The sequence below is a fragment of the Schistocerca piceifrons genome, chromosome 2 (assembly GCF_021461385.2).
Source record: "Schistocerca piceifrons isolate TAMUIC-IGC-003096 chromosome 2, iqSchPice1.1, whole genome shotgun sequence".
NCBI classification, from domain to species: Eukaryota; Metazoa; Arthropoda; class Insecta; order Orthoptera; family Acrididae; genus Schistocerca; species Schistocerca piceifrons.
Genome location: NC_060139.1, coordinates 437,649,711 through 437,676,106, shown reverse-complemented (window position 1 = coordinate 437,676,106; position 26,396 = coordinate 437,649,711). Strand labels below are relative to the sequence as shown.

The 26,396-nt window shown below is 41.4% G+C and overlaps 1 protein-coding gene across 3 annotated transcripts in view; it reads left to right on the top strand.

The window, feature by feature from the left end:
• Nucleotides 1-26,396, top strand: part of LOC124774465 (run domain Beclin-1-interacting and cysteine-rich domain-containing protein) — a 201,799-nt gene that overhangs the window by 76,721 nt on the left and 98,682 nt on the right. For all 3 annotated transcript variants that reach the window (XM_047249484.1, XM_047249482.1, XM_047249483.1), the window contains exon 4: nucleotides 15,751-15,934. In XM_047249484.1, the coding sequence (XP_047105440.1) occupies nucleotides 15,751-15,934 (184 nt within the window). The remainder of the gene's footprint in view (nucleotides 1-15,750; nucleotides 15,935-26,396) is intronic.

Genomic DNA, 26,396 nt, shown 5'->3' with positions numbered 1-26,396 from the left:
CGTGCTCACCAGATGGTAGAGTTTTGTCATGACTGGCTCTCCCGAGGCCATCAGTAGTTCTAATGGAATGTTGTCTACTCCCGGGGCCTTGTTTCGACTCAGGTCTTTCAGTGCTCTGTCAAACTCTTCACACAGTATCTTATCTCCCATTTCGTCTTCATCTACATCCTCTTCCATTTCCATAATATTGTCCTCAAGTACATCACCCTTGTATAAACCCTCTATATACTCCTTCCACCTTTCTGCCTTCCCTTCTTTGCTTAGAACTGGGTTGCCATCTGAGCTCTTGATATTCATACAAGTGGTTCTCTTCTCTCCAAAGGTCTCTTTAATTTTCCTGTAGGCAGTATCTATCTTACCCCTAGTGAGACAAGCCTCTACATCCTTACATCTGTCCTCTAGCCATCCCTGCTTATCCATTTTGCACTTCCTGTCGATATCATTTTTGAGACGTTTGTATTCCTTTTTGCGTGCTTCATTTACTGCATTTTTGTATTTTCTCCTTTCATCAATTAAATTCAATATTTCTTCTGTTACCCAAGGATTTCTATTAGCTCTCGTCTTTTTACCTACTTGATCATCTGCTGCCTTCACTGCTACATCCCTCAGAGCTACCCATTCTTCTTCTACTGTATTTCTTTCCCCCATTCCTGTCAATTGTTCCCTTATGCTCTCCCTGAAACTCTCTACAACCTCTGGTTCTTTCAGTTTATCCAGGTCCCATCTTCTTAAATTCCCACCTTTTTGCAGTTTCTTCAGTTTCAATCTGCAGTTCATAACCAATAGATTGTGGTCAGAATCCATATCTGCCCCTGGAAATGTCTTACAATTTAAAACCTGGTTCCTAAATCTCTGTCTTATCATTATATAATCTATCTGATATCTTTTAGTATTCTCAGGATTCTTCCAGGTATACAACCTTCTTTTATGATTCTTGAACCAAGTGTTAGCTATGATTAAGTTATGCTCTGTGCAAAATTCTACAAGGCGGCTTCCTCTCTCATTCCTTCCCCCCAATCCATATTCACCTACTATGTTTCCTTCTCTCCCTTTTCCTACTGACGAATTCCAGTCACCCATGACTATTAAATTTTCGTCTCCCTTCACTACCTGAATAATTTCTTTTATCTCGTCATACATTTCATCTATTTCTTCATCATCTGCAGAGCTAGTTGGCATATAAACTTGTACTACTGTAGTAGTCATGGGCTTTGTGTCTATCTTGGCCACAATAATGTGTTCACTATGCTGTTTGTAGTAGCTAACCCGCACTCCTATTTTTTTATTCATTATTAAACCTACTCCTGCATTACCCCTATTTGATTTTGTATTTATAACCCTGTAATCACCTGACCAAAAGTCTTGTTCCTCCTGCCACCGAACATCACTAATTCCCACTATATCTAACTTTAACCTATCCATTTCCCTTTTTAAATTTTCTAACCTACCTGCCCGATTAAGGGATCTGACATTCCACGCTCCGATCCGTAGAATGCCAGTTTTCTTTCTCCTGATAATGACGTTCTCTTGAGTAGTCCCCGCCCGGAGATCCGAATGGGGGACTATTTTACCTCCGGAATATTTTACCCAAGAGGACGCCATCATCATTTAATCATACAGTAAAGCTGCATGTCCTCGGGAAAAATTACAGCTGTAGTTTCCCCTTGCTTTCAGCCGTTCGCAGTACCAGCACAGCAAGGCCGTTTTGGTTAATGTTACAAGGTCAGATCAGTCAATCATCCAGACTGTTGCCCCTGCAACTACTGAAAAGGCTGCTGCCCCTCTTCAGGAACCACATGTTTGTCTGGCCTCTCAACAGATACCCCTCCGTTGTGGTTGCACCTACGGTACGGCCATCTGTATCGCTGAGGCACGCAAGCCTCCCCACCAACGGCAAGGTCCATGGTTCATTGGGGAGCTGACGATACTAGTATAGTAATAACATCCAAAAACCAAGAACTAAGTGATGTAATTGTAAATGATGTTTTTCACAAAATTATTAAGTGGTTCTCAGCAAACGGACTCTCTTTAAATTTTGATAAAGCGCAGTATATACAGTTCCGTACAGTAAATGGCACTACTCCAGTAATAAATATAGACTTTGAACGGAAGTCTGTAGCTAAGGTAGAATTTTCAAAATTTTTAGGTGTGTCCATTGATTAGAGGTTAAACTGGAAGCAACACATTGATGGTCTGCTGAAACGTCTGAGTTCAGCTACGTATGCTATTAGGGTTATTGCAAATTTTGGTGATACGAATCTCAGTAAATCAGCTTACTATACCTACTTTCATTCACTGCTTTCATATGGCATCATATTCTGGGGTAATTCATCATTGAGTAGAAAAGTATTCATTGCTCAAAAACGTGTAATCAGAATAATTGCGGGAGCCCACCCACGTTCATCCTGCAGACATCTATGTAAGGATCTAGGGATCCTCACAGTAACCTCACAGTATATACAGGGTGTTTCAGAAATGACCGGTATATTTGAAAGGGCAATAAAAACTAAACGAGCAGCGATAGAAATACACCATTTGTTGCAATATGCTTTGGACAACAGTACATTTTCAGGCGGACAAACTTTCGAAATTACAGTAGTTACAATTTTCAACAACAGATGGCGCTGCAAGTGATGTGAAAGACATAGAAGACAACGCAGTCTGTGGGTGCGCCATTCTGTACGTCGTCTTTCTGCTGTAAGCGTGTGCTGTTCACAATGTGCAAGTGTGCTGTAGACAACATGGTTTATTCCTTAGAACAGAGGATTTTTCTGGTGTTGGAATTCCACCGCCTAGAACACAGTGTTGTTGCAACAAGACGAAGTTTTCAACGGAGGTTTAATGTAACCAAAGGACCGAAAAGCAATACAATAAAGGATCTGTTTGAAAAATTTCAACGGACTGGGAACGTGACGGATGAACGTGCTGGAAAGGTAGGGCGACCGCGTACAGCAACCACAGAGGGCAACGCGCAGCTAGTGCAGCAGGTGATCCAACAGCGGCCTCGGGTTTCCGTTCGCCGTGTTGCAGCTGCGGTCCAAATGACGCCAACGTCCACGTATCGTCTCATGCGCCAGAGTTTACACACCTATCCATACAAAATTCAAACGCGGCAACCCCTCAGCGCCGCTACATTGCTGCACGAGAGACATTCGCTAACGATATAGTGCACAGGATTGATGACGGCGATATGCATGTGGGCAGCATTTGGTTTACTGACGAAGCTTATTTTTACCATGACGGCTTCGTCAATAAACAGAACTGGCGCATATGGGGAACCGAAAAGCCCCATGTTGCAGTCCCATCGTCCCTGCATCCTCAAAAAGTACTGGTCTGGGCTGCCATTTCTTCCAAAGGAATCATTGGCCCATTTTTCAGATCCGAAACGATTACTGCATCACGCTATCTGGACATTCTTCGTGAATTTGTGGCGGTACAAACTGCCTTAGACGACACTGCGAACACCTCGTGGTTTATGCAAGATGGTGCCTGGCCACATCGCACGGCCGACGTCTTTAATTTCCTGAATGAATATTTCGATGATCGTGTGATTGCTTTGGGCTATCCGAAACGTACAGGAGGCAGCGTGGATTGGCCTCCCTATTCGCCAGACATGAAACCCTGTGACTTCTTTCTGTGGGGACACTTGAAAGATCAGGTGTACCGCCAGAATCCAGAAACAATTGAACAGCTGAAGCAGTACATCTCATCTGCATGTGAAGCCATTCCGCCAGACACGTTGTCAAAGGTTTCGGGTAATTTCATTCAGAGACTACGCCATATTATTGCTACGCATGGTGGATATGTGGAAAATATCGTACTATAGAGTTTCCCAGACCGCAGCGCCATCTGTTGTTGAAAATTGTAACTACTGTAATTTCGAAAGTTTGTCCGCCTGAAAATGTACTGTTGTCCCAAGCATATTGCAACAAACGGTGTATTTCTATCACTGCTCGTTTAGTTTTTATTGCCGTTTCAAATACACCAGTCATTTTTGAAACACCCTGTATATTCACTTATGAAATTTGTTGTTAATAATCCAACCCAGTTCAAAAGTAATAGTGGTGTGCATAGCTATAACACCAGGAGAAAGGATGATCTTCACTATGCAGGGTTAAATCTGACTTTGGCACAGAAAGGGGTAAATTATGCTGCCACAAAAGTCTTTGGTCACCTACCAAACAGCATCAAAAGATTTTCTAGATGACGACTCCTTCTACTCATTGGCTGAATTTTTAGATATAAATTAAGAAAAAAAAACAACTACTACTACTTAAACATTAGTGTCATGCAATATTTTGTGCAATGTAATATCTTGTACAGACATCTTTTGTTAACCAGACACGTTCCACATCATTACGAAGTGTCGTATTCATGATCTATGGAACAAGTATTAATCTAATCTAATCTGATCTAATCTACTGCTTCCCATGGAGTACATCCTTCAGTGGGTCAAATGGAAGTCAGAAGGTGTGCGATCCAGCCCGAAGGGTAGATGAAGAAGAAAGTCCATTGAAGTTTTGTGAGCTCCTCTTCAGTGCGCAGACTTTTATGAGTTCTTGCATTGTCATGGAGAATGTGAACTTTGCATTTTTGTGACGATGAACACACTGAAGTTATTGTATCTTCAGTTTCCTGAGGGTAGCACAATACACTTCAAAGTTGATCGTTGCACCATGAGGGAGGATATCAAACAAACACATTAGAAATTCCCCACAGATGATCCTGTATTGCTCTTTATGGTCTTCTGCAGGAGGTGAGGAACCCAATAGGCATACATGTTTCAGCTACCCCACTGGTGGACATGTGTGTCAGCACTACCAAAAAGAGATGTCCAGCTGTTCAGTGAGGTGTTTAATTCCGATCTGTCAGTCACCTAGAATTAGAATATCCGTGTTCCAAAATTGCGACAAACCGCCATTTGCGAGACCATACAGGTTGCGATCATGACAGATGCCTTGCCCAACAACTACCACGTAACTTCCTGGCAGATTAAAACTGTGTGCCGGACCGAGACTCGAACTCGAGACCTTTGCCTTTCGCGGGCAAGGAGACGAGGTACTGGCGGAAGTAAAGCTGTGAGGTCGGGCCGTGAGTCGTGCTTGGGTAGCTCAGTTGGTAGAGCACTTGCCCGCGAAAGGCAAAGGTCTCGAGTTCGAGTCTCGGTCCGGCACACAGTTTTAATCTGCCAGGAAGTTTCATATCAGCGCACACTCTGCTACAGAGTGAAAATCTCATTCTGGAAACTTACCATGTTTTTGAAACTTCCTGGCATATCAGCGCACATTTCGCTGCAGAGTGAAAATTTCATTCTTGTCACCATGCTTTTTTTTACTGCTAGATCTCCGTAGACATTCTGCAAGCACCTATTAATATCTGCGATACTCTGGTTTTCTGCCGAAAGAAACTCGATGACAGTTCTGTGCTGGGAAGGCAACTCCGTTACAGATGCCATTTTGAAGGCTACGTGTAACATCGTCACCTACCAGAGCTTCGTGAAACTGTAGGGGCTGAAGTGGGAATATTCTTTGATGCTCCATAATAAATTCTACATTTTTTTCAACTGAAATTGGTCAAGAAAGAAAATGTGTTGCATTATTTATTGAATGCCTCTAATACATACCTATGTTAATTCTTATATTCCTTCTGCATTCAGTACTGTCTTCACAAGCTACTTCACTCTTTTCCATTGCACTGGAATTATCAAAAGCATTCAGTTAAACACACAAGACTATTCAATAAAACAGAAAATGCTTTTGTCATGTGCTATCCAAACTGTAAACATGAAACTTATATAACATAATTCACATAAACTTCTAATTTTTCCAGTGCTGTTAAAAACTGATTTCCATGTTTAATCATGTTATTACTCGTGTTTATTTTCATCTTGCATTTAAGTGAAAAGTTAAAAAGTACAACAAATTTCATACTCCAGAAAGAATTTCCATTGTGCAGGTGAGTGTGTGCTGATTTGAAACTTCATGGCAGATTAAAACTCTGTACCATACTGAGAGTTGAAACTGGGATCTTTGCCTTTCATGGACAAGTCCTTCGCCTACTGAGCAATCCCAGCATGACTCGCGATCTGCCCTCACAGCTTTACTTCTTTTATATGAATGCATGGCATCTGTGACACAATGCAGAATCTGTAACTGTGATACATTATATATAATTTTGAAGTGGTGAGGGAAGAAAGGAAAGGGGAGGGATTATTGTTGTGCATTGGGACGTTAACAGGAATCAGTAATGACGAGTGAAAACATGTGCTGGACCGGGACTGAAAACCTGGATCTTTTGCTTACTAGGTAGCTGCGTTAATCACTGCACCAGCCACACACAGTGTTTATCACAACACCACAGCCACTGCTAGTTTGCTGGGCTGTAGAATGTGGGTGTGTGGCTGGTGTTAAATACACAGTTGGTGTACAGTACATGTTGTTTGTCCTATACAAGGTGTCCCATTTTAATCTATACTGGCCAATATCTCTGGAGTGGCACAATTCTGCAACAAAAAGTCTCTAGTAAAAGTTGTAAGATTCGAAGGGGGTCATGGAGTGGTTAGCTTGAATGACCTTGAATGGTATTTTCAAGGTCAAGTTCAGGTTCATTTTTAAAAAATGGAAATCCCTATTTTTTATTCCATATTCGTATTCCACGTGAAAAAAATGCATTGTTTGTATGATTTTTTTTTTTTTTTTTTTTTTTGGATAAACCAATGGTTTGTTGCCAGGGGCCACTTCATTGCAACTATCCCAGGTTGCCAGTATCTCGAGAACGGAGTGAGATCGAGAAAAATTTTCAGTGAAAATCTTGTATGGTTTCTGAATTCTGTCCACTGGTGAAATTTTCATGAACTTGAAATGGCCTTGAAATTCTTCTGTATGGGTTAACCTGAAAGCAAATACCATTGGCATCAGTGGACTGCAATGTGCATCACGTGGAGGTTGCCCAGTGGACTTTGCACGTTGTTAAGCCTGAAAAGATCTGATCAACATGGTTCTCACTGGAAATTTAGGATCTCAGATGCTTGATCAACTGTCCATTTTGCCTAATGCACATTTCCACTTTCTGTTGGAAACTGGTCTTGACATCATTCAATGTCTGATGGGTGATTGCCTGGAAAGCCACCACAATCCTTTCTCTCATATCTTCTGTCATCGTAGGGGGAGTGGAGCACACCTTCTGCTTCACAGGTCCCCATAAGAAGTAGTCCAGTGGTGTCAAGTCTGTCAATCTTGATGGGAATTCATATATTGCACTACTGATACCAATCCATCGATTCGGGTAAGTTGCGTTAAGGTACCTTCTGACAGGTAAGACCCGATGTGCAGGGGTGCCATCATGTTTGAAACCACATATTTGCTCATATGTCTAGGGGGATATTTGCTATTAAAGGAGACACCAGATTCTGGCGAATATGAAGGTAGCACAAGCTGTTAAACATTTTGCCACAAAAAACAGGACGTATCACATAATCTCCAACTATGCCCACCCAGAGATTGTTTGACCACCATCTCTGTGTTTGGTGGTCTTGTAGCCAGTGAGGATTTGCTGCCACCCAGTAGTTTGTGTTACGGAGATTGACTCCTCCCCTGTTGTCAAAGTTTGGCTCATCTGTAAAGAGAGTGTGTGCGAAGAAGAAGGGATCACAACGTATTTGCATATCAGCTCATCGACAAAATACCAGGCGTCTCTCAGCATCCCCAGGCTTAGTTGCTTGGGTGACATGAACATGATATGGGTGGAATTTAAAGTATTTTAAAACATAAGATACAGTTGATTGAGGCACGCCATGCATTCGCTGAATCCGACTAGTCAAAAGGTGTGTCTTCAGTGATGATAGCACAAACTCCCAGCACAATCACCTCTCTTGGGCCTGTCTTTTGTATCTCCCTTTTCGAGGCCCCTCTTTCATCTCATCTTACCAGAGTCCTAATTGTAACCTTCGTGGGATGATGGGCATTGGGATACCTTTTGGCATACAATCTTTGCCCGGCTACACAATTATCACAATACTCAACAACAGTTTTTATCATTCTCACTATTTCTTATGGTATGTAATCAGCCATTTCAGACAGATTATACTCAAAAAATAAATTTTACTGATCAGTTTCACTAGTATTAGTTTTCTTAGGTTTTTCTTTCAACGAAACATCCTGTTTACACCACAACGTGAAGCTGTAACATACAGTATTAAAGTGCACTCTTTCAGAAAATGACCTAGGTGTCTAACAAATGTTTGTCTTTCAAGAGGGCACCTTTACATATCTCAGTATTGATGTAAATTATAAAATAATGACATACCCCAAGGTAATCTGTTCTTTTCAAATATGAAGGAAAGGCAGAAATGGAAGACGGGCCCAAGAAAGTTGATTGCGAGACAAGGTAACTCAGATAAATTTTTCTCTTATGGGATCCAAACATTTGTGTGGAGAATAATTTTGCTTGTACGGATTTGGAAAAATTTCACTTCAGGAATGCCTTAGAGTCTCGCGAGACAAGATTGTTGTGAATCCCACGAGGCAAAATTCATCAGAGTTCAACGAAGTGGAAGTATTCTAAATCCCTTTACACACATTTTTTCTAAGTCCATAAGAAAAAAATTTATGAGAGTCATGCCAGTCAAGAATCATTCTAAATGAATTCTGAGAAATTTTCAAAGTCTCCAAAGGTAAAATTTCTCAGAACCCCCCGTCGTGGTTTCAGATTTCCCGACAATGACTCTTTATTATTTAGCCTCAAAGCTCCACCCTTCTCTTCTCTGATTGTGCCGGCACAAGCACAGTGCTGGTCTCTGATTTAGCACCCTCCAAGTGGTGCACATTGGTTTCCGCCAATGCCGACGGTATTTGCATTTTCAGGTTAATCCATACTGAAGAATTTCAAGGCCATTTCAAGTTCACGAAAATTTTGCTGGTGGACAAGAGTTCAGAAACCATACACAAGATTTTCACTGAAAATTTTTCCTGATCTTGCTTCATTCTCAACCTGGGAAAGTTACAATGAAGTGCCCCCTGACAACAAACCACTGGTTTTTCGAAAAAAATGTTCCCTACAAACATGTGCCCCCCCCCCCCCCCTCATCCCCACCCCAGATAGAATACGAATATGGAATAAAAATAGAGGCTGCCATTTGCAAAAATAAACTTGATCTTGGTTTGACCTTGAAAACAGGTTTCAAGGTCATTTCAAGGTAACCATACCACCACCCTCTTCAAACTTTACAACTTTTACTAGTTAATTATTTTTTTTTTTCAGAGTTGTGCCACCCCTGAGATATCGGCCAGTATAGATTAAAATAGGACACCCTGTATAATGTTAACCACACTGAAAAGGAATTTCATAAACACCTAGTTTTCATAAAAGCATATCGCCTTTCGTTGATCCCTGAAGACGTGGTACCTTGAAGAACCATTTCCCACATATAGAACATTTTAATTCTCTTTCCTCTTCCTCCAGTTGGTTTTCACTTGCAGAGCTTTCCTAATCTGATTTTCGTACATCCAATCTTACTGCCTCTTCCAGGCTCACCAGTTTGTCCAGTAAGCTGTCAGCATTAGAACCTGCATAGGGCCTTTGTATTGAAATTTTAAGCATGTTCAGAGTACAAGGTGTGCAAACTAAAACTGGCCCAGAAAATATTTACAGTAAGTCTAATGGAGAATTGACCGTCATTAATGAGCATCACATAATGTTCTGGGAGTAGCCACTATTTATGTTGAGGCAGTGCTGTGCTCGATTTACCAAATTGTGACATACATGTACCATATCTGCGTGAGGAATAGCAGGAGTAGTGTTCAGTTTACCCCACAGATGAAAATCACGGAGAGAGAAATCAGGTGATCAAGGCCACACTGTAGCAAACCAACCCCACCCCCTCTTACCCCCACCTTCCTCTGCTAGGTCACCAGCACATGCAGTTAGTCCATGTAATGAGGCTGTTATGTGCCGATCTGGATGAGCTCTCTGGCAACTCAGAGATCACTCTTCTGGCACCTGAGCTGTCACATGTATGCCGAGCAGTGATTGCTCATCTTTTTGTGGCTTTCGAATTCCCGGCAATGACCACCTTGCCAGGCAGCCCACGCCATGGTTGAGTGGTGCCCACAAGGTGAGGCCCTGATAGGAATGGGTGGTAATGGGGCGGATGCTCTTATGAAGCATGCTAAGCTCCACACCTCTAGCCAGTCTTCCACAGCCATCTCTTTAGACAGCTACTTTTACTTCCTTGGCCCTCCCCTCCCTGGTCACCCTTTGGGAGGGGGGCCAGGCATACCAACTTGGAGCAAAACCTTTTCCCTGTTACTTGGTTTGGTCTAGGACAGATGGGGTGAATTTCACCACTACCAAACTGCTCTTTTTTGTAGAACATATCAAAGATAGGTTTAATGTAGTTGACTCACTTAGTAAGATGTGACTGCCAGTCAGTCAACTTTCCTTTGTGCTTGTGACCGCTTAGGGGAGGGACATCCTGCTGGGCGTTACCCCTCTCCAGTGCTTAAATATGACCCAGGGCATTATTTTCCACAGGGACATTCTCCTTCAATCTGAAAAGGAACTTAGCACTAATCTGAAACAGTGCGGCATCCATTTCATCCAGTGAGTCCAGAGAGGTCCTAAGGACAATTGCATTGATAGCAGTACTTAGGTCTTGGCTTTTGAATGGGTACCCTTCCAGAAAAAGTCAAAGTTATTGTTTATCATTGTGACATGAAGCCCTACATCTCACCTCACACGCACTGTTTCCAGTGTCACGTCTACATGATGTGGGGCAAATCCTATTTGCGGTGACTGCAGCCACCCTCTCCATGTGTGGAGTCCTTGCATCCCACTGCCCAAGTGCACGAACTGTTTGGACCCACACACTCCTCTGCTGTCAGATTGCCCTATCTATAAAAAGGAAAGAAAGATTCAGGAATTCAAAACTCTCAGCCATCTATCCTACTCAGAGGTCCAACAACAGCCAACAGAAATTCAACCATCTCCACCCAGTATCTTTACATCTGCCTTTGCTTCTGTTAGTTTCTCCCCCCCCCCCCCCCCTCCTCCTTACCCCCATCCTGTCCGTGTGGCTATTAAAGATAACCATTGAGCCCTCCAATGCTGCATACAGCATCCATCTCTTGCCCACCCCCTGGCCTTCAAGTGGCTTTGTGTCCAGGTCGATTATGTTATAAAACACCAGAAATGGATTTGTTGGGAATGGTATGTCACTGCCATAGGGCTGGATTCTTCCTCTTCCCAGGTATGGACAAAGATCAAATGCAATTTTAGCCACCTTACTGCCACTCGTGTCCCAGGACGCTACTGCTGAGCATTCTGCTAGGCATTTCACTCAGGCCTCTGTGCCGGTCCACTACCCACCCATGTTCTATCTTCTCAAGCACTGTCAGGAACGACTTTCTTTAAAAATAACACCCTGTTTAATGAGTGGGAATTCATGAACATTCTTGCTCTCTGCCCCGACATGGTTCGTGGACCACACCGGTTGCACAACCAAATGTTTCAACTCTTATCAGTGGCTAGCCAACATCATGTACTGTTTCTAACCATCTCCGGAGCAAGGAAGAATTGTCTTTCCAATGGTAAAAAAGTTTTGTTATGCCAGTTTTGAAATTGAGTAAACCGCCTCTTCAGATGGACAGCTGTGATTGTTTTAACCAATGTCCTCTGCAGCTTTCTTGAATGTACGGCAAGTCAAAGGCTGTATTGTATCTTGAATTCCGCGACCTTTTGACTTCGACCCAGGGTGATTTTCACCAAGGGCGCTGTAATGCAGATAATTTAGTCCACCTGGAATTTGCTACTTGAATGGCCTCTGCCTGGTGTCACCACCTTGTTGCAGTCTTCTTCAGTCTGCATAAAGCTTACTATCTGCATCGTGACGCCACATCATTGCTACCTTACTTGAGTGAGGCGTCTGTGACCCTCTTCAGATTTTTACCCAGAACTTTTCTTCATGTTGCAATTTTCAGAGACAGGTTGGTGCCTCCCATAGCAATTTCCATCTGCAGGAGATTGGGATTCTGCAGGGTTCTGTTTTGAGTGTCCCTCTGTTTTTAATGGCAATCAATGCTATGGTGATGGGTGCAAGGCCTACGGTACCCCCTCTTCTTATGCTGACAATTTTTACATTTATTTTTATTTGTCCACAGTGGACTTTGCTGAACACAGACTGCAAGGAGCAATACACAGATCACATTCTTTTGCTTTCACTTAAGGCTTCCATTTTTCAACTGTCAAGATCTGCATTATGCAACAATCCTGTCATTGCCATACAGTCCATTCCCATAACGATCTGTACCTTGATGGCCATTCGCTCAATGTGGTGGACTCTTACTATTTTTTGGGACTGGTCTTTGATGCCCGGTTGACATGGCTTCCCCATCTTCATTAACTAAAGCAAACATGTTGATCACACCTCAGTGCTCTTCAGTGCCTTAGCGGCACTGACTGATGTGTGGACCACTATACTCTGATACAGCTCTACAAAGCATTGATCCAGTCCCACCTAGATTATGGGAATCTCTCATATGGCTAGACATACCTCCAAAATTACAGATACTGGACCCAATATGCCATTGTGAGGTACGACCAGCAACTGGTACCTTTTGGACTAGCCTCACGATCAGTTTCCTAACAGAGGCAGGGGTTCCACCAGTGCGTGCCTAAACAGTTGATTGCCTATGTGTTATGCATCCATTGCTCCTGGTGCAACTGAACTACTATCTCCCCTTTCCAGATATTACTGAACTCCAGCTTTCCCCTCTACCAATTCTTCTCCGGGCCTGCTCACAGTATGGCTTCATGGTGCATCTCCCGGTGACAGCTCTGCCTTGACCTTTCACAAGATCTGAAAGACTCAGCTCATCCTGCAGCTGTCTACTGCCAGTTCTTCTCCATTGTTGGCATGTTTTGGGGTTCAGAATTAATCTATACTGATGGCTCGATTGTGCCAGTCACACTGGCTTTGCTTACATTCATGCACAATGTAATGATTTCCACCCCTTGCTGGATGGCTGCAGTGTTTTCACTGCAGAGTTAGTAGCCATCTCTCATGCTCTTGACCACATTCGTTCCTTCACCACTCAGTCCTTCCTCAACTGTAGTGACTCTGTGTACAGTTTACAAGCTCTTGACCAGTGTTACACTCATCATTCCTTGGTCCTGACTATCCAGGATTCCTTTTTTACCCTCAAACAATGTGGTCACTAGGCGGTCTTTGTCTGGACCGTGTGTCATGTTGAGATCCCAGAGAATGAACTCGCTGACAGGCTGGTCCAATTGGTTATTGGCAACCCGCGTCTCGAGAAGTATATTATGCCATTAAGTTCTCCATGCAGGCCTCTTGTGAGGGCTCCGTCATCCTTTGCCAGGTATGGCTGACTCATGGTCATCATCTCTGTCATGAGGATCCATCCCACTGTTATTATAGTGCCCGTTTGATGGGGTTCCAAATTTTGCTGGACTGCCCTAACCTCGCCGCCCAGCAGTGGACTCTTCATCTTCCTGACTTGCTACCCCTGATGTTAGCGGATGATGTCTCAGCGGCTGACCTGATTTTACATTTTATTTTTGAAGGAGTTTGTACCACTCTCTGTAAGGGAGGGTGCCGAAGCCTTGTTGGCCCATTGAAGGGTTTGCAGGAGGCCCTGTTGCGTCCTCTGCTCCAAACAGGCAGCGACTGTCTGAGCTTTATAGTCCACTCCAGCTCCCATCCTACCCACTCTTTTGCTCTTATTTCTGCTTCTTGCATGTTCTGTTTGACTTGGTGTTCATTTGTTTTCCTGTACTTCTCTTGTTGTGTCTGTGTCAACAGTCTTTTCTGGGTATTGATGAGTGGGGCACCTCTGGAAAGAGTGTGTGTGTGTGTGTGTGTGTGTGTGTGTGTGTGTGTGTGTGTGTGTGTGTGTGTGTGTTGGGGGGGGGGGGGGGATGATATGTCCCTCATCACACTTTCTGCCTTTACGGGCCTCCAACTGCTCCCTGGATGGGACACCTCACTCGCCTTTCTCTCTCCTTACCCCTCTTTTCTTTCCATAGCTCCTTTCTCTAAGCTTTTTTGACCTTCGGTAGACATTGGGTTTTTTCCCCTTGAGTTTCAGACACTAGGCTCTTCTTTGGTGTGTAGTTTTGTTGACTTGCCTGTTTCAGTTTAATCATTAAACCAACCAGCCACCCATGTGTGTGTGTGAGTTGTGCTTGCGTGAATGTGTGTGTTGTCTACTTTAGAAAGCCTTTTCATTAAAAGCTTACATGTTTAGTAGTCTTTTTGTTGTGTCTGTCAGCAATTCCACATCTCCCCTATATGGTGGGTGGCAATCTGTTGTTTGTTGTTGTAGCTAGAGTCATGAACAATGGCAGTTGAGTCTCTTGTTGTTCTGCACAACTGCATCATGCATTCTGCAACAGCCAATGAGTGTCAGTAGTGTTCTGAGCTATCTACTGTGAATGTTGTATTAAATGCAAACATTAAACATGATTTTAGCAAGTCATTTAATGAATTATTATTCCAACTGTTGTGAGCAGTCAGCAAAGGTGATGGTGGCCATAGTCATGGTCATGGCCGTGATCTTGGTGAGCAACAAATTTTACATAACCAAGGAAGAGACATAATTTACAGGTACACGCTTTCTTCAAGCACAAAACACATGTATGCATGTACTGCAACTGTTACTTGGAACCAGCAACAGTGCAGTCCCCGTTCTGCTTTGGCCTGCAGGAATCGCCATCATGAATTAGCGTATACTTACTTTGTTTAAAATTTTAAACTGTTGTGCCATTTGTTCACATAAACTGGCCATAATGGATGTCATGCATTTCGAAGATGGGACGACAATGGTAATTTTGCTATGTGTTTGTGGTAACTACTGGTGGAGCAGTTAAACCATGCAGCCGTGTAAACCTTGCAGCCGTGTCCCAGGCTGGAGAAGTGGGACATGCTATTAAGCAGCGCGTACCATCACATTGGAAGTGACATGACGGAAAGGAGGCAAAGCTAAACAGTCAGTTTTGTACAAAACTGTAATAAGTGAAAATCTTACGGAATCATTGTCAGATCAGTGTATGTTCACTCTTTGATATAAAGTGTTATCTTATTGTAACTTACAGAGCAACATAAGCATATTTATGAAGAAGTGCTTACTGTTCTTTAGTAGGCAGTCAAAACTTGACAAAAGTCTGGAGCTTCCAGTGGAAGAGAAGTTTCAGTGGCACAGAAGTCCACATTCAAGAATTACTACACAATTTGTCAGAATGTTGGATTAAGAAGCAGTAGTTCATAATTTCAAAGTAATAACAATTGTAATCTAAACACACTACTATTTCCCATAAGTTACAGAAAACTTCATTGGCCAAGATGCATTGCTGAAAGATGATGGAATATTTTATCTGTTGGGGAAACTTCAAGAAACACAAGCAAGACTGAAAATATTGCCCAGCCTTTGGTCATTGCCCTTCATCAGAGTCTAATTAATACAGAAAAACACGCACGCACACACACACACACACACACACACTATCGTGTCAGTGTTGCAGCTCCAAAGTGCAGCTGTGTGTGTGTGTGTGTGTGTGTGTGTGTGTGTGTGTTTAGCTCCCATTAAGGGCGGTGTCCAAAAGCCTAGCAACAGTTTGTTTCGTATTTCTTGAAGTCTTTAACTTTATTTCTACCATTGCTTGTATTCCACCCAGGACTTTCCACAAATATGTTAGTTAGCACTTTTAATTTATTTTTATTTTATTTCTTTTCAGCTTGGAAGGCCATACATTATCTCAAAAACTGTCATGGCTTCTGTCAGACAGAGAACATTTATTATCATGCTTTGAAAAGACGGCCTATCTTTGTCAGGAAAAGTATGGAGAAGCAACACTTATTTGTTTGAGAGCTGTGGAGCAGAATCAGCCTTCATTACTCGCAGAGATAGATCCATGTTTGGTAAGTCTTAGCTTAGTAAGTTCTATATTACTCATTGATTAGTGATTATGTTGTTGTTGTTGTTGTTGTTGTTTTCGGTCTGATGCAGCTCTCCACACTAATCTATCCTGCAAGCCTCTTATCTCTGCATAACTACTACACCTACACCTATTTGAACCTACTTATTGTATTCAAGCCTTGTTCTCTCTCTACAGATTTTACACCCAGACTTTCTCCCATTGCCAAACTAACAGTTCTTTGGTCCCTCATGACGTATGCTGTCAGCTGATCCCTTGTTTAGTCAAGTTGTATCACAAATTTCTTTTTGCCCATTTCAGTACCTTATCATTTGTTAGTCAGCATTATTCTATAGCACCATATTTCAAAAGTTTCTTCTTGACTCAGTTGCCTATCACCCATATTTCACTTCCGTACAATGCTACTTTCCAGAAAAACACCCTATGAAAAGCTTCTTATCACTTAAGTTTGTATTAGATATTAACAAAGTCCTCTTTTTCAGAAATGCTTTTCTTGTTATTGTCAGTCTGCATTTCATATTCTGCCTTGCATAAGTTACATTCCATTACCCTTGCTTTGCTTTTACTGATGTTACTCTTATCTACTCAAGACACTATTCATTCAGTTGTACTCCTGTTTCAAATCCATTGCTGTCTCTGATAGAATTAAAATTTCACTGGCAAACTGTAAAGTTTTTATTTCTCCCTGAGCTTTAACTCATTTTCCAAATTTCTCCTTGTTCCTTTCAAAGCTTGTTCAATGTACAGATTGAATAACATCAGGGATAAACTACAACCCTGTCTCACTCCCTTCTCAACTATGGCTTCATTTTCATGTCCTTAGTCTGGTTTCTGTACAACTATTAAATAACTTTTCACTCCCTGTGTTTTATCCCTGTCACTTTCAAAATTTAAGAGTGTAGTCCAGTTCACACACTGTTAAAATCTCTCTTTAAATCTACAAATACTATAAACAAAGGTTTGCTTTTTTCTTCAACCTATCAGTCAGGATAAGTTGTAGGGTCAGTAGTGCCTCACTTGTCGACATTTCTCCTGAACCCAAACTAATCTTCCCCTACATAGGCCTCTACCAGTTTTCCCATTTTTCTGTAAATAGTTTGTGTCAGTGTTTTACAACCATGATGGCAATGGCGGCACCGGATGCAGGTATTTCCAGCGGATCGCGCTAAGTTAAAACTATAGCGCTAAGTTAAAACTATAGTATTCGCGTGTTAGCACCTGCCTTCTTTGAAATTGGAATTGTTACTTTCTTCTTGAAGTCTGAGCATATTTTGCCTGTCTCATATTTGTTACATACAAGGTGGAATAATTTTGTCATGGCTGGCTCTCTTGAGGATTTCAATAATTCTGAGGGAATATCATCTACTCCAGGGGCCATTTTCCAATTTCTTTAGTTTTGGTTTGCAATTCATAACCAGTAAATTATGATCTATGTACGCAGATTGAAACAATGAATGAAAAATTGTTCCAAGGCGAGGATTCCAACCTGGGTCTCCTGCTCATTCGCAGATGCGATAACCACTATGCCACCCTAGTACAGTTGCTATACACAACTGTGTGGACTACCCTAGCATGCCTTCCCCCTCAACCCAAGTTCCCATTCTCACCTCAGCTCACTTGATATTCATCCTAAATTCGAACAGCATTGCAGAGGCTCTCCAACTGCCTGGAATTTGGTTAATACATCTATGCTTGGGTTTCAGGCAGGATTCGCCATTTCATTTGATGCTGATGTGCTATTCCAATACAGTTAGAGAGCTTCTGCAATGCTGTTCAAGTTTAGAGGGAATTCTAAGCAGGTTGAGACATGAGTGGGAATATGGGTTGAGGAGGGAGGCATGCTAGGGTAGTTTTGTGCAGTTGTGCGAAGTCGCTGTGCCAGGTTGGTGTAGTGGTTAGCACATCTGCCTACTGAGTGGAGACCCACGTTCAAATCCTGGTCCTGGTCTTGATACAAACATTCATTCATCACTTCAGTCTGCATATAGACATATAGAACATATAGATGTTTGAGACTTGAGAAGGTCTCTGATTAAACCATTAAATTATGATCAGAATCCACATATGCCCCCCGAAATGTCTTACAGTTTAAAATCTGTTTTGAAATCTCTGTTCTACCATTATATAATCTGCAACCTTCCAGTGTTCCCGAGTCTCTTCCACATGTATGATCTTCTTTCATTATTCTTAACACTTTGGGTCCTGAGCCATTGCGCGCGGGTGTCTACCATAAAGACTGGCTGATTTTAACATATTTTAAACTACTACAACTCATGAAAGGTTTCAGTTATAGCAATAAAATTACTCTTATTGAAAAACCTAGACTTTCTTGTTTAAAACCATATATAATACCTTTCTCTTGAATTAATACATACTTTTGACAAGCGTTATTGTTATAACATTGTTTTTGAAAAAAGGAAAAATTGGTCAAAGGTATATTCACTGTATTTTCTAGAAGGAAATTTTTTTATTTTACACAAAAATTGTAATTGTGATGGATACAGTATGTCTTATCTACAGTAACCACCTGTAACTATTTTAGGACGCAATTTTGCTCTTTGTGTGGTAAATTTTGAAGCGCGGCAATTTGCACAATGCTACTTTACATTCACTACACTGGTTGCTTGTGTCTTTTCGACACACTTTGCCAGAAACTTCCTTATTTCCATAAGTGTAACTCCTTTCTACTTTGATAATGAGCAGGTGGGTGAAAGGGAATTTGTGCTTCGTAATTTCCTGATGCATTGTTGCGCATACAGATTAGTTTGTTCCTTTATATGTTTCATCATACTGTCTGTCAGGAAACATGAAAAAAATTCTAGAGGTGCACTGTTCTGGTCTAAACTGACAACATTGCATATTCCAAATTGTCCTGAGAATAGATTGATATCTGGTGCATGATCAGTAGTCGTCCAATCTTCCTCAGAATCGGTGCGGCGTGCACGTCTCGGCTTCCCTTTGCCATTAGTCTCACCCGTTCTTCAGGCACAATATCGACGGGATTAATTGCTGCTGAAGTGCTTGGACACTTGCCCTCCTCTTCTGAGCCTATCAGAAGAGTAGTATTTGCAAATAAAATTATAATTACATACTGAGAGTTTTTTCAGTGAAAATCTGAGCAAAAATTATAGATGTTTTGTTGTCAGAATTCTTTACCTGAACTGCCAGACACTTCTTCTTGAACATAGTCCACATCATCTTCAGAGTCATCTACAATATCTTCCTGTGACAAATCAATGTCAATTTCTTCTAAACCACGATATAACTCACGATCAATTTCTTCGTCCGTCAAGCCACCCTTCACCATGTCGACGCTACTGAGACCGCGCGGGAAAAAATCGCTGCTTACAAAACCCGACAAATAAAAAGGGAAGCACACCATTCCACAGCATGCCCGCACTATCTAGTGACCAATACTCGAACTACAGTCCATGCAGTGCATCCCAGACAAGCAGGAGCCGTAAGAACACACAAAGGAAAGAAGGGGAAGAACGAGAACACGTGCCCGTAAAATTATGGGCGCCAGACTTTCGGGCAGGTCGCGCACGCCCGTATTTTTACGGGCGTCGGTACCTAAGTGTTAAACCAAATTTTAGCTTTGATTAAATTATACTCTGTACAAAATTTTATCAGGCATCTTCCTTTTTCTTTCCTTTCCTACAGCCCATCTTCTCCTACAATTTTTCATTCTGTTCCTTTTCGTCATATTGAATTCCAGCCACTCGTCACAATTAAATTTTCGTCTGGTTCAAGTTTCTGTGTAATTTCCTTTGTCGTATCATACATCCTTTTTTCAATCTCATCATCATCATCATCTGTGGAGCTAGTTGACATGTAAAATAGTCGTACTGTTCTGGGCATTGGCTACCGTAATATGTTCACTACGCTGCGTACAGTAGCTTGCCTGCATTCCTATTTTCTTATTCGTTATCAGGACTAATCCTGCATTGTCCCTGTCTGAATTTGTGTTGATAGCTCTGTACGGACCTGACCAAAAGTCCTATTCTTCCTACCACTGCACTTCACAAATTCCCCCTATATCTAACTTTAACCTACTCATTTTCATTTTTACATTCTCTAACCTACATACCAAATTAAGGAATATAATTTTTTTTCTTAAAAAAAGAAATTTATGCCAATTTACTGTTCATTGTTCATTTATTTTTCACAATTATGATTTCGACTTTGTAACCATTCTTAAGTGCTTGTTGAAATGTTAAAATATGTCTGACCTGTCTGTGATATGTCATCATCGAAAAAACATATTTCTGGTGTTATAGATCAGCCGTAGTATTGCAGGATACAGATACATATCCAGGATACATAACATTGCTGACATTGTGCACAACGAAAAACCATTAACACGCAGTATGGCATATTGAACAGCAAATATATTCTTGTGACCTGCAGTCGTCACTTCAATTGATGAACAGAAGTGATGAATGCAGGTCACAATGTGACAGGAATGTATTTGCTGTTAAATAGTTCTGCTGATGGACAGAAGTGATGAATGCAGGTCACAGAAATATATTTGCTGTTAAATATGCTATACTGTATGTTAATGGTTTCTCATTGTGCACAATGTCAGCAATATTATGTATCCTGAATATGTACTTGTATCCTGTAATATGACAGTTGATCTATAAGACTAGAAATATGTTTTTCCTTTTACGATGACATGTCACAGGCAGGACAGACATTTTAACATTTCATCATTCACTTGAAAATGGCTGCAAAGTGAAATTGTTACTGTGCAAATAAATCAACAATTAACAATCAAATAGCGGAAATTTCTTTCAGAAATTTCTGTGTGTCTGTGGTCCCACACAAAGGAAAGATCATTAAATGCCATTCTTGGTTTTCTTGGTGATGACATCACAGTGAGTAGTCTTTTTGCGGAGATACAAGTGGAGGGCTATTTTATCTCTGGAGTATTCTTCCCATGCGAATGCCATGTTAAGACATATAGTAGAGCAGCAAACCCAAGGGAAAAATAGAACTTAGCTGTAAATCCTCCTTACTTTCAGCCATTTGCAGTGCAAGTACAGTAAAATAATGCTGCTAATTTAGAAGACTAGATCATTCAATCATCCAGACTGTTGCCCCCCACAACCACTGAAAAGGCTGCTACCCTCATCAGGCACCACATGTTAGTCTGACCTCTCCACATATCTTTCTCCATTGTGGTTGTACCTGTGATATGGCTATCTACAGTGTAGAGGCTCGCAAGGCACCCCACATTGGTGAGGTAATGGTTCATGGTGATTCTAAATTCCGCTAACGTAACATTCCAGATTCGCCAGATCTGATTTTTTAACAATATTTGAGTCAGAAGAATAGTGCCCAGTTATCGTCAGCCAGAGTTGAAAACCATGAATTGTGAGACATTCAGTTGCAGGGAAGCAATTGGAAGTAGCAACAACTACAATATATGTTATGAGACAGTATTTATCTGCACAGTGCACTTCACAGATAATGATATAACTGATGAAACATGATCAAAGCCAAATACAAGCAAAAGTCAGAAACAGCAAATAGAACGAAAATCAAAAGAATAAACTGGAGGTCATACTAAAAAAAAACAGAGACTTTAGTCTTTGGAGTAAGGAATGAGATGGCTTAGATTTGGAAGTAGTCATTGAAACCCAGTAGTCCTCCTGGCCTCAGTCTCTGTAAGCCTCTGCCCCACACCTGCTTCCATCCGTGCCCCATGACCCTAACCTCACTCATTCTGCACGCAATCACTCTCTCTTCTCCAGTCTCCCCCTCCCAATCCACTCCTCTGTTCTCATGCACTGCCTCCAGCCATGCTAAAGAGAAGTACCCAAGTCCATTTTTCAGTGAAACTAGTACTCAGTCCCCCCCATGAACCATGGACCTTGCCATTGGTGGGGAGGCTTGCGTGCTTCAACGATACAGATAGCCGTACTGTAGGTGCAATCGCAACAGAGGGGTATCTGTTGAGAGGCCAGACAAACATGTGGTTCCTGAAGAGGGGCAGCAGCCTTTTCAGTAGTTGCAGGGGCAACAGTCTGGATGATTGACTGATCTGGCCTTGTAACATTAACCAAAATGGCCTTGCTGTTGGGGTACTGCGAACAGCTGAAAGCAAGGGGAAACTACAGCCATAATTTTTCCCGAGGGCATGCAGCTTTACTGTATGGTTAAATGATGATGGCGTCCTCTTGGGTAAAATATTCCGGAGGGAAAGTAGTCCCCCATTCGGATCTTCGGGCGGGGACTACTCAAGAGGATGTCGTTATCAGGAGAAAGAAAACTGGCATTCTACGGATCAGAGCGTGGAATGTCAGATCCCTTAATCAGGCAGGTAGGTTAGAAAATTTAAAAAGGGAAATGGATAGGCTGAAGTTAGATACAGTGGGAATTAGTGAAGTTCGGTGGCAGGAGGAACAAGACTTCTGGTCAGGTGAATACAGGGTTATAAATACAAAATCAAATAGGGGTAATGCAGGTGTAGGTTTAATAATGAATAAAAAAGTAGGAGTGTGGGTAAGCTACTACAAACAGCATAGTGAACGTATTATAGTGGCCAAGATAGACACGAAGCCCATGCCTACTACAGTAGTACAAGTTTATATGCCAACTAGCTCTGCAGATGACGAAGAAATTGAAGAAATGTATGATGAGATAAAAGAAATTATTGAGGTTGTGAAGGGAGATGAAAATTTAATAGTCATGGGTGACTGGAATGCGAGAGTAGGAAAAGGGAGAGAAGGAAACATAGTAGGTGACTATGGATTGGGGCTAAGAAATGAAAGAGGAAGCTGTCTGTTAGAATTTTGCACAGAGCATAACTTAATTATAGCTAACACTTGGTTAAAGAATCATAAAAGAAGATTGTATACGTGGAAGAATCCTGGAGATACTAAAAGGTATCAGATCGATTATATAATGGTAAGACAGAGATTTAGGAACCAGGTTTTAAATTGTAGGACATTTCCAGGGGCAGATGTGGACTCTAACCACAATCTATTGGTTATGAACTGTAGATTAAAACTGAAGAAATTGCAAAAATGTGGGATTTTAAGGAGATGGACCTGGATAAACTGACTAAACCAGAGGTTGTACAGAGTTTCAGGGACAGCATAAGGGAACAATTGACAGGAATGGGGGAAAGAAATACAGTAGAAGAAGAATGGGTAGCTCTGAGGGATGTAGTAGTGAAGGCAGCAGAGGATCAAGTAGGTAGAAAGACGAGGGCTAATAGAAATCCTTGGGTAACAGAAGAGATACTGACTTTAATTGATGAAAGGAGAAAATACAAAAATGCAGTAAACGAAGCAGGCAAAAAGAAATACAAACGTCTCAAAAATGAGATCGACAGGAAGTGCAAAATGGCTTAGCAGGCATGGCTAGAGGACAGATGTAAGGATGTAGAGGCTTTTCTCACTAGGGGTAAGATAGATACAGCCTACAGGAAAATTAAAGAGACCTTTGGAGAAAAGAGAGCCACTTGTATGAATATCAAGAGCTCAGATGGAAACCCAGTTCTAAGCAAAGAAGGGAAAGCAAAAAGGTGGAAGGAGTATATATATATAGGGTCTATACAAGGGCGATGTACTTGAGGACAATATTATGGAAATGGAAGAGGATGTAGGTGAAGATGAAATGGGAGATAAGATACTGCATGAAGAGTTTGACAGAGCACTGAAAGACCTGAGTCGAAACAAGGCCCCGGGAGTAGACAACATTCCATTAGAACTACTGACGGCCTTGGGAGAGCCAGTCCTGACAAAACTCTACCATCTGGTGAGAAAGATGTACGAGACAGGCGAAATACCCTCAGACTTCAAGAAGAATATAATAATTCCAATCTCAAAGAAAGCAGGTGTTGACAGATGTGAAAATTACCGAACTATCAGTTTAATAAGTCACTTCTGCAAGATACTAACACGAATTATTTACAGACGAATGGAAAAACTGGTAGAAGCCAACCTCGGGGAAGATCAGTTTGGATTCCGTAGAAATGTTGGAACACGTGAGGCAATACTGACCTTACGACGTATCTTAGAAGAAAGATTAAGGAAAGGCAAACCTACATTTCTAGCATTTGTAGACTTAGAGAAAGCTTTTGACAATGTTAACTGGAATACTCTCTTTCAAATTCTAAAGGTGGCAGGGGTAAAATACAGGGAGCGCAAGGCTATTTACAATTTATACAGAAACCAGATGGCAGTTATAAGAGTCGAGGGGCATGAAAGGGAAGCAGTGGTTGGGAAGGGAGTGAGACAGGGATGTAGCCTCTCCCCGATGTTATTCAATCTGTATATTGAGCAAGCAGTAAAGGAAACAAAAGAAAAATTTGGAGTAGGTATTAAAATCCAGGGAGAAGAAGTAAAAACTTTGAGGTTCGCGGGTGACATTGTAATTCTGTCAGAGACAGCAAAGGACTTGGAAGAGCAGTTGAACGGAATGGACAGTGTCTTGAAAGGAGGATATAAGATGAACATCAACAAAAGCAAAACAAGGATAATGGAATGTAGTCGAATTAAGTCAGGTGATGCTGAGGGAATTAGATTAGGAAATGAGACACTTAAAGTAGTAAAGGAGTTTTGCTATTTGGGGAGCAAAATAACTGATGATGGTCGAAGTAGAGAGGATATAAAATGTAGACTGGCAATGGCAAGGAAAGCGTTTCTGAAGCAGAGAAATTTTTTAGCACCGAGTATAGATTTAAGTGTCAGGAAGTCGTTTCTGAAAGTATTTGTATGGAGTGTAGCCATGTATGGAAGTGAAACATGGACAATAAATAGTTTAGACAAGAAGAGAATAGAAGCTTTCGAAATGTGGTGCTACAGAAGAATGTTGAAGATTAAGTGGGTAGATCACGTAACTAATGAGGAGGTATTGAATAGGATTGGGGAGAAGAGAAGTTTGTGGCACAACTTGACTAGAAGAAGGGATCGGTTGGTAGGACATGTCCTGAGGCATCAAGGGATCACAAATTTAGCATTGGGGAGCAGCGTGGAGGGTAAAAACTGTAGAGGGAGACCAAGAGATGAGTACACTAAGCAGATTCAGAAGGATGTAGGTTGCAGTAGGTACTGGGAGATGAAGGAGCTTGCACAGGATAGATTAGCATGGAGAGCTGCATCAAACCAGTCTCAGGACTGAAGACCACAACAACAACAACAACAACAGTACTCAGTATAACCATCCTATGGAGATGACTATAATGAATGTGTGTATAATGTCGTGTCTTGTTGTTGTTGTTGGCAATGATGATGAGGAAAAGAAGAGGGCAAAATGTGGTGTTGGCTCATAATACTCTCCAGATCATAATTAGTTAATACCAGGTATCTGGGACATTGTGGCTTTAGTCTCTGTTAATCCTTGTCAATAACTTTCAATTGGTGGTAGAATGCTTGCCTATTGATAATTATTCAGTTTTACTAACGACAGATTTTATTGTACTTACCAACAATTTCATAATACAGGTAAATCACATAATTACAGTAACCAGTACTGCAGTCATGGCATCTGTATTTACTCACATCTTGATAAATCTCCCACTCTAGATACAACGAATGTAAATGGTTTTTAATCAGGTCATTGATGGAGTTAATAATTTACAGAACTTAAGAACAAAAAGGAACTTCACACTAAAACAACAAGAATAACAGAATTAACGATGTGTAGTATTCACAGACATTTCATTAGAAAGAATAAACAGCCGATAGCTACCACAGAGAGCTATTTACAGTCAAAGTACTAACATTTGCATTACACTGATTACAGTAGAAAGCAGTTCGTGCCTTACTGCTAACAAAATTATGAAAATAACTTTAACTGCATGCAGAAAGCAGTGCAGTGCCATTAGGTGGCCAGTCTTGACGTGTTTCATGAACCCGATATCCAGCAATGATCGACTCATGAATTGGTGGTTTGGGTATGCAATAAGTTTTCATAGATGACTGAAACAACAGGTAATTATGTTGGCCTTTCGTCATTTCTCTAGGTCGCATGGTAGATCGCAAGGATCTGCTGGAATTGGCATTTGATATTCCCCTTCAGATGAGGCAAGTGATCTGAAATCATCTGTGGTGATACTGACATGTACTCGTATTGCACGCCACAACATACTAATAATGAAATCAGTAGGCTACATAAAATCAAAAAGAAAGTCTATTCACAAAGCAGTGGCTGGAAAACACACATATAAAAGGTATTTCATATGTAAGCTTTCAGAGCCAGTTGCTCCTTCTTCTGGCAGAAAAGTTGGAGGGGAAGGAAGAAGAGTGAAAAAAAGGACTGATGAGGTTTAGGAAAAGGGATACAGTTGGGAAAGTCGCCCAGAAACCCGGGTCAGGGGAGACTTAATGGATGAGATGAATCTTTCCTTCTCATTTCCAGTTTTAGAGCTATGAATATTATTTAAAAACTTTCTAAAACATCACACTTTTTATCCCAGTGTAATGAAAAAC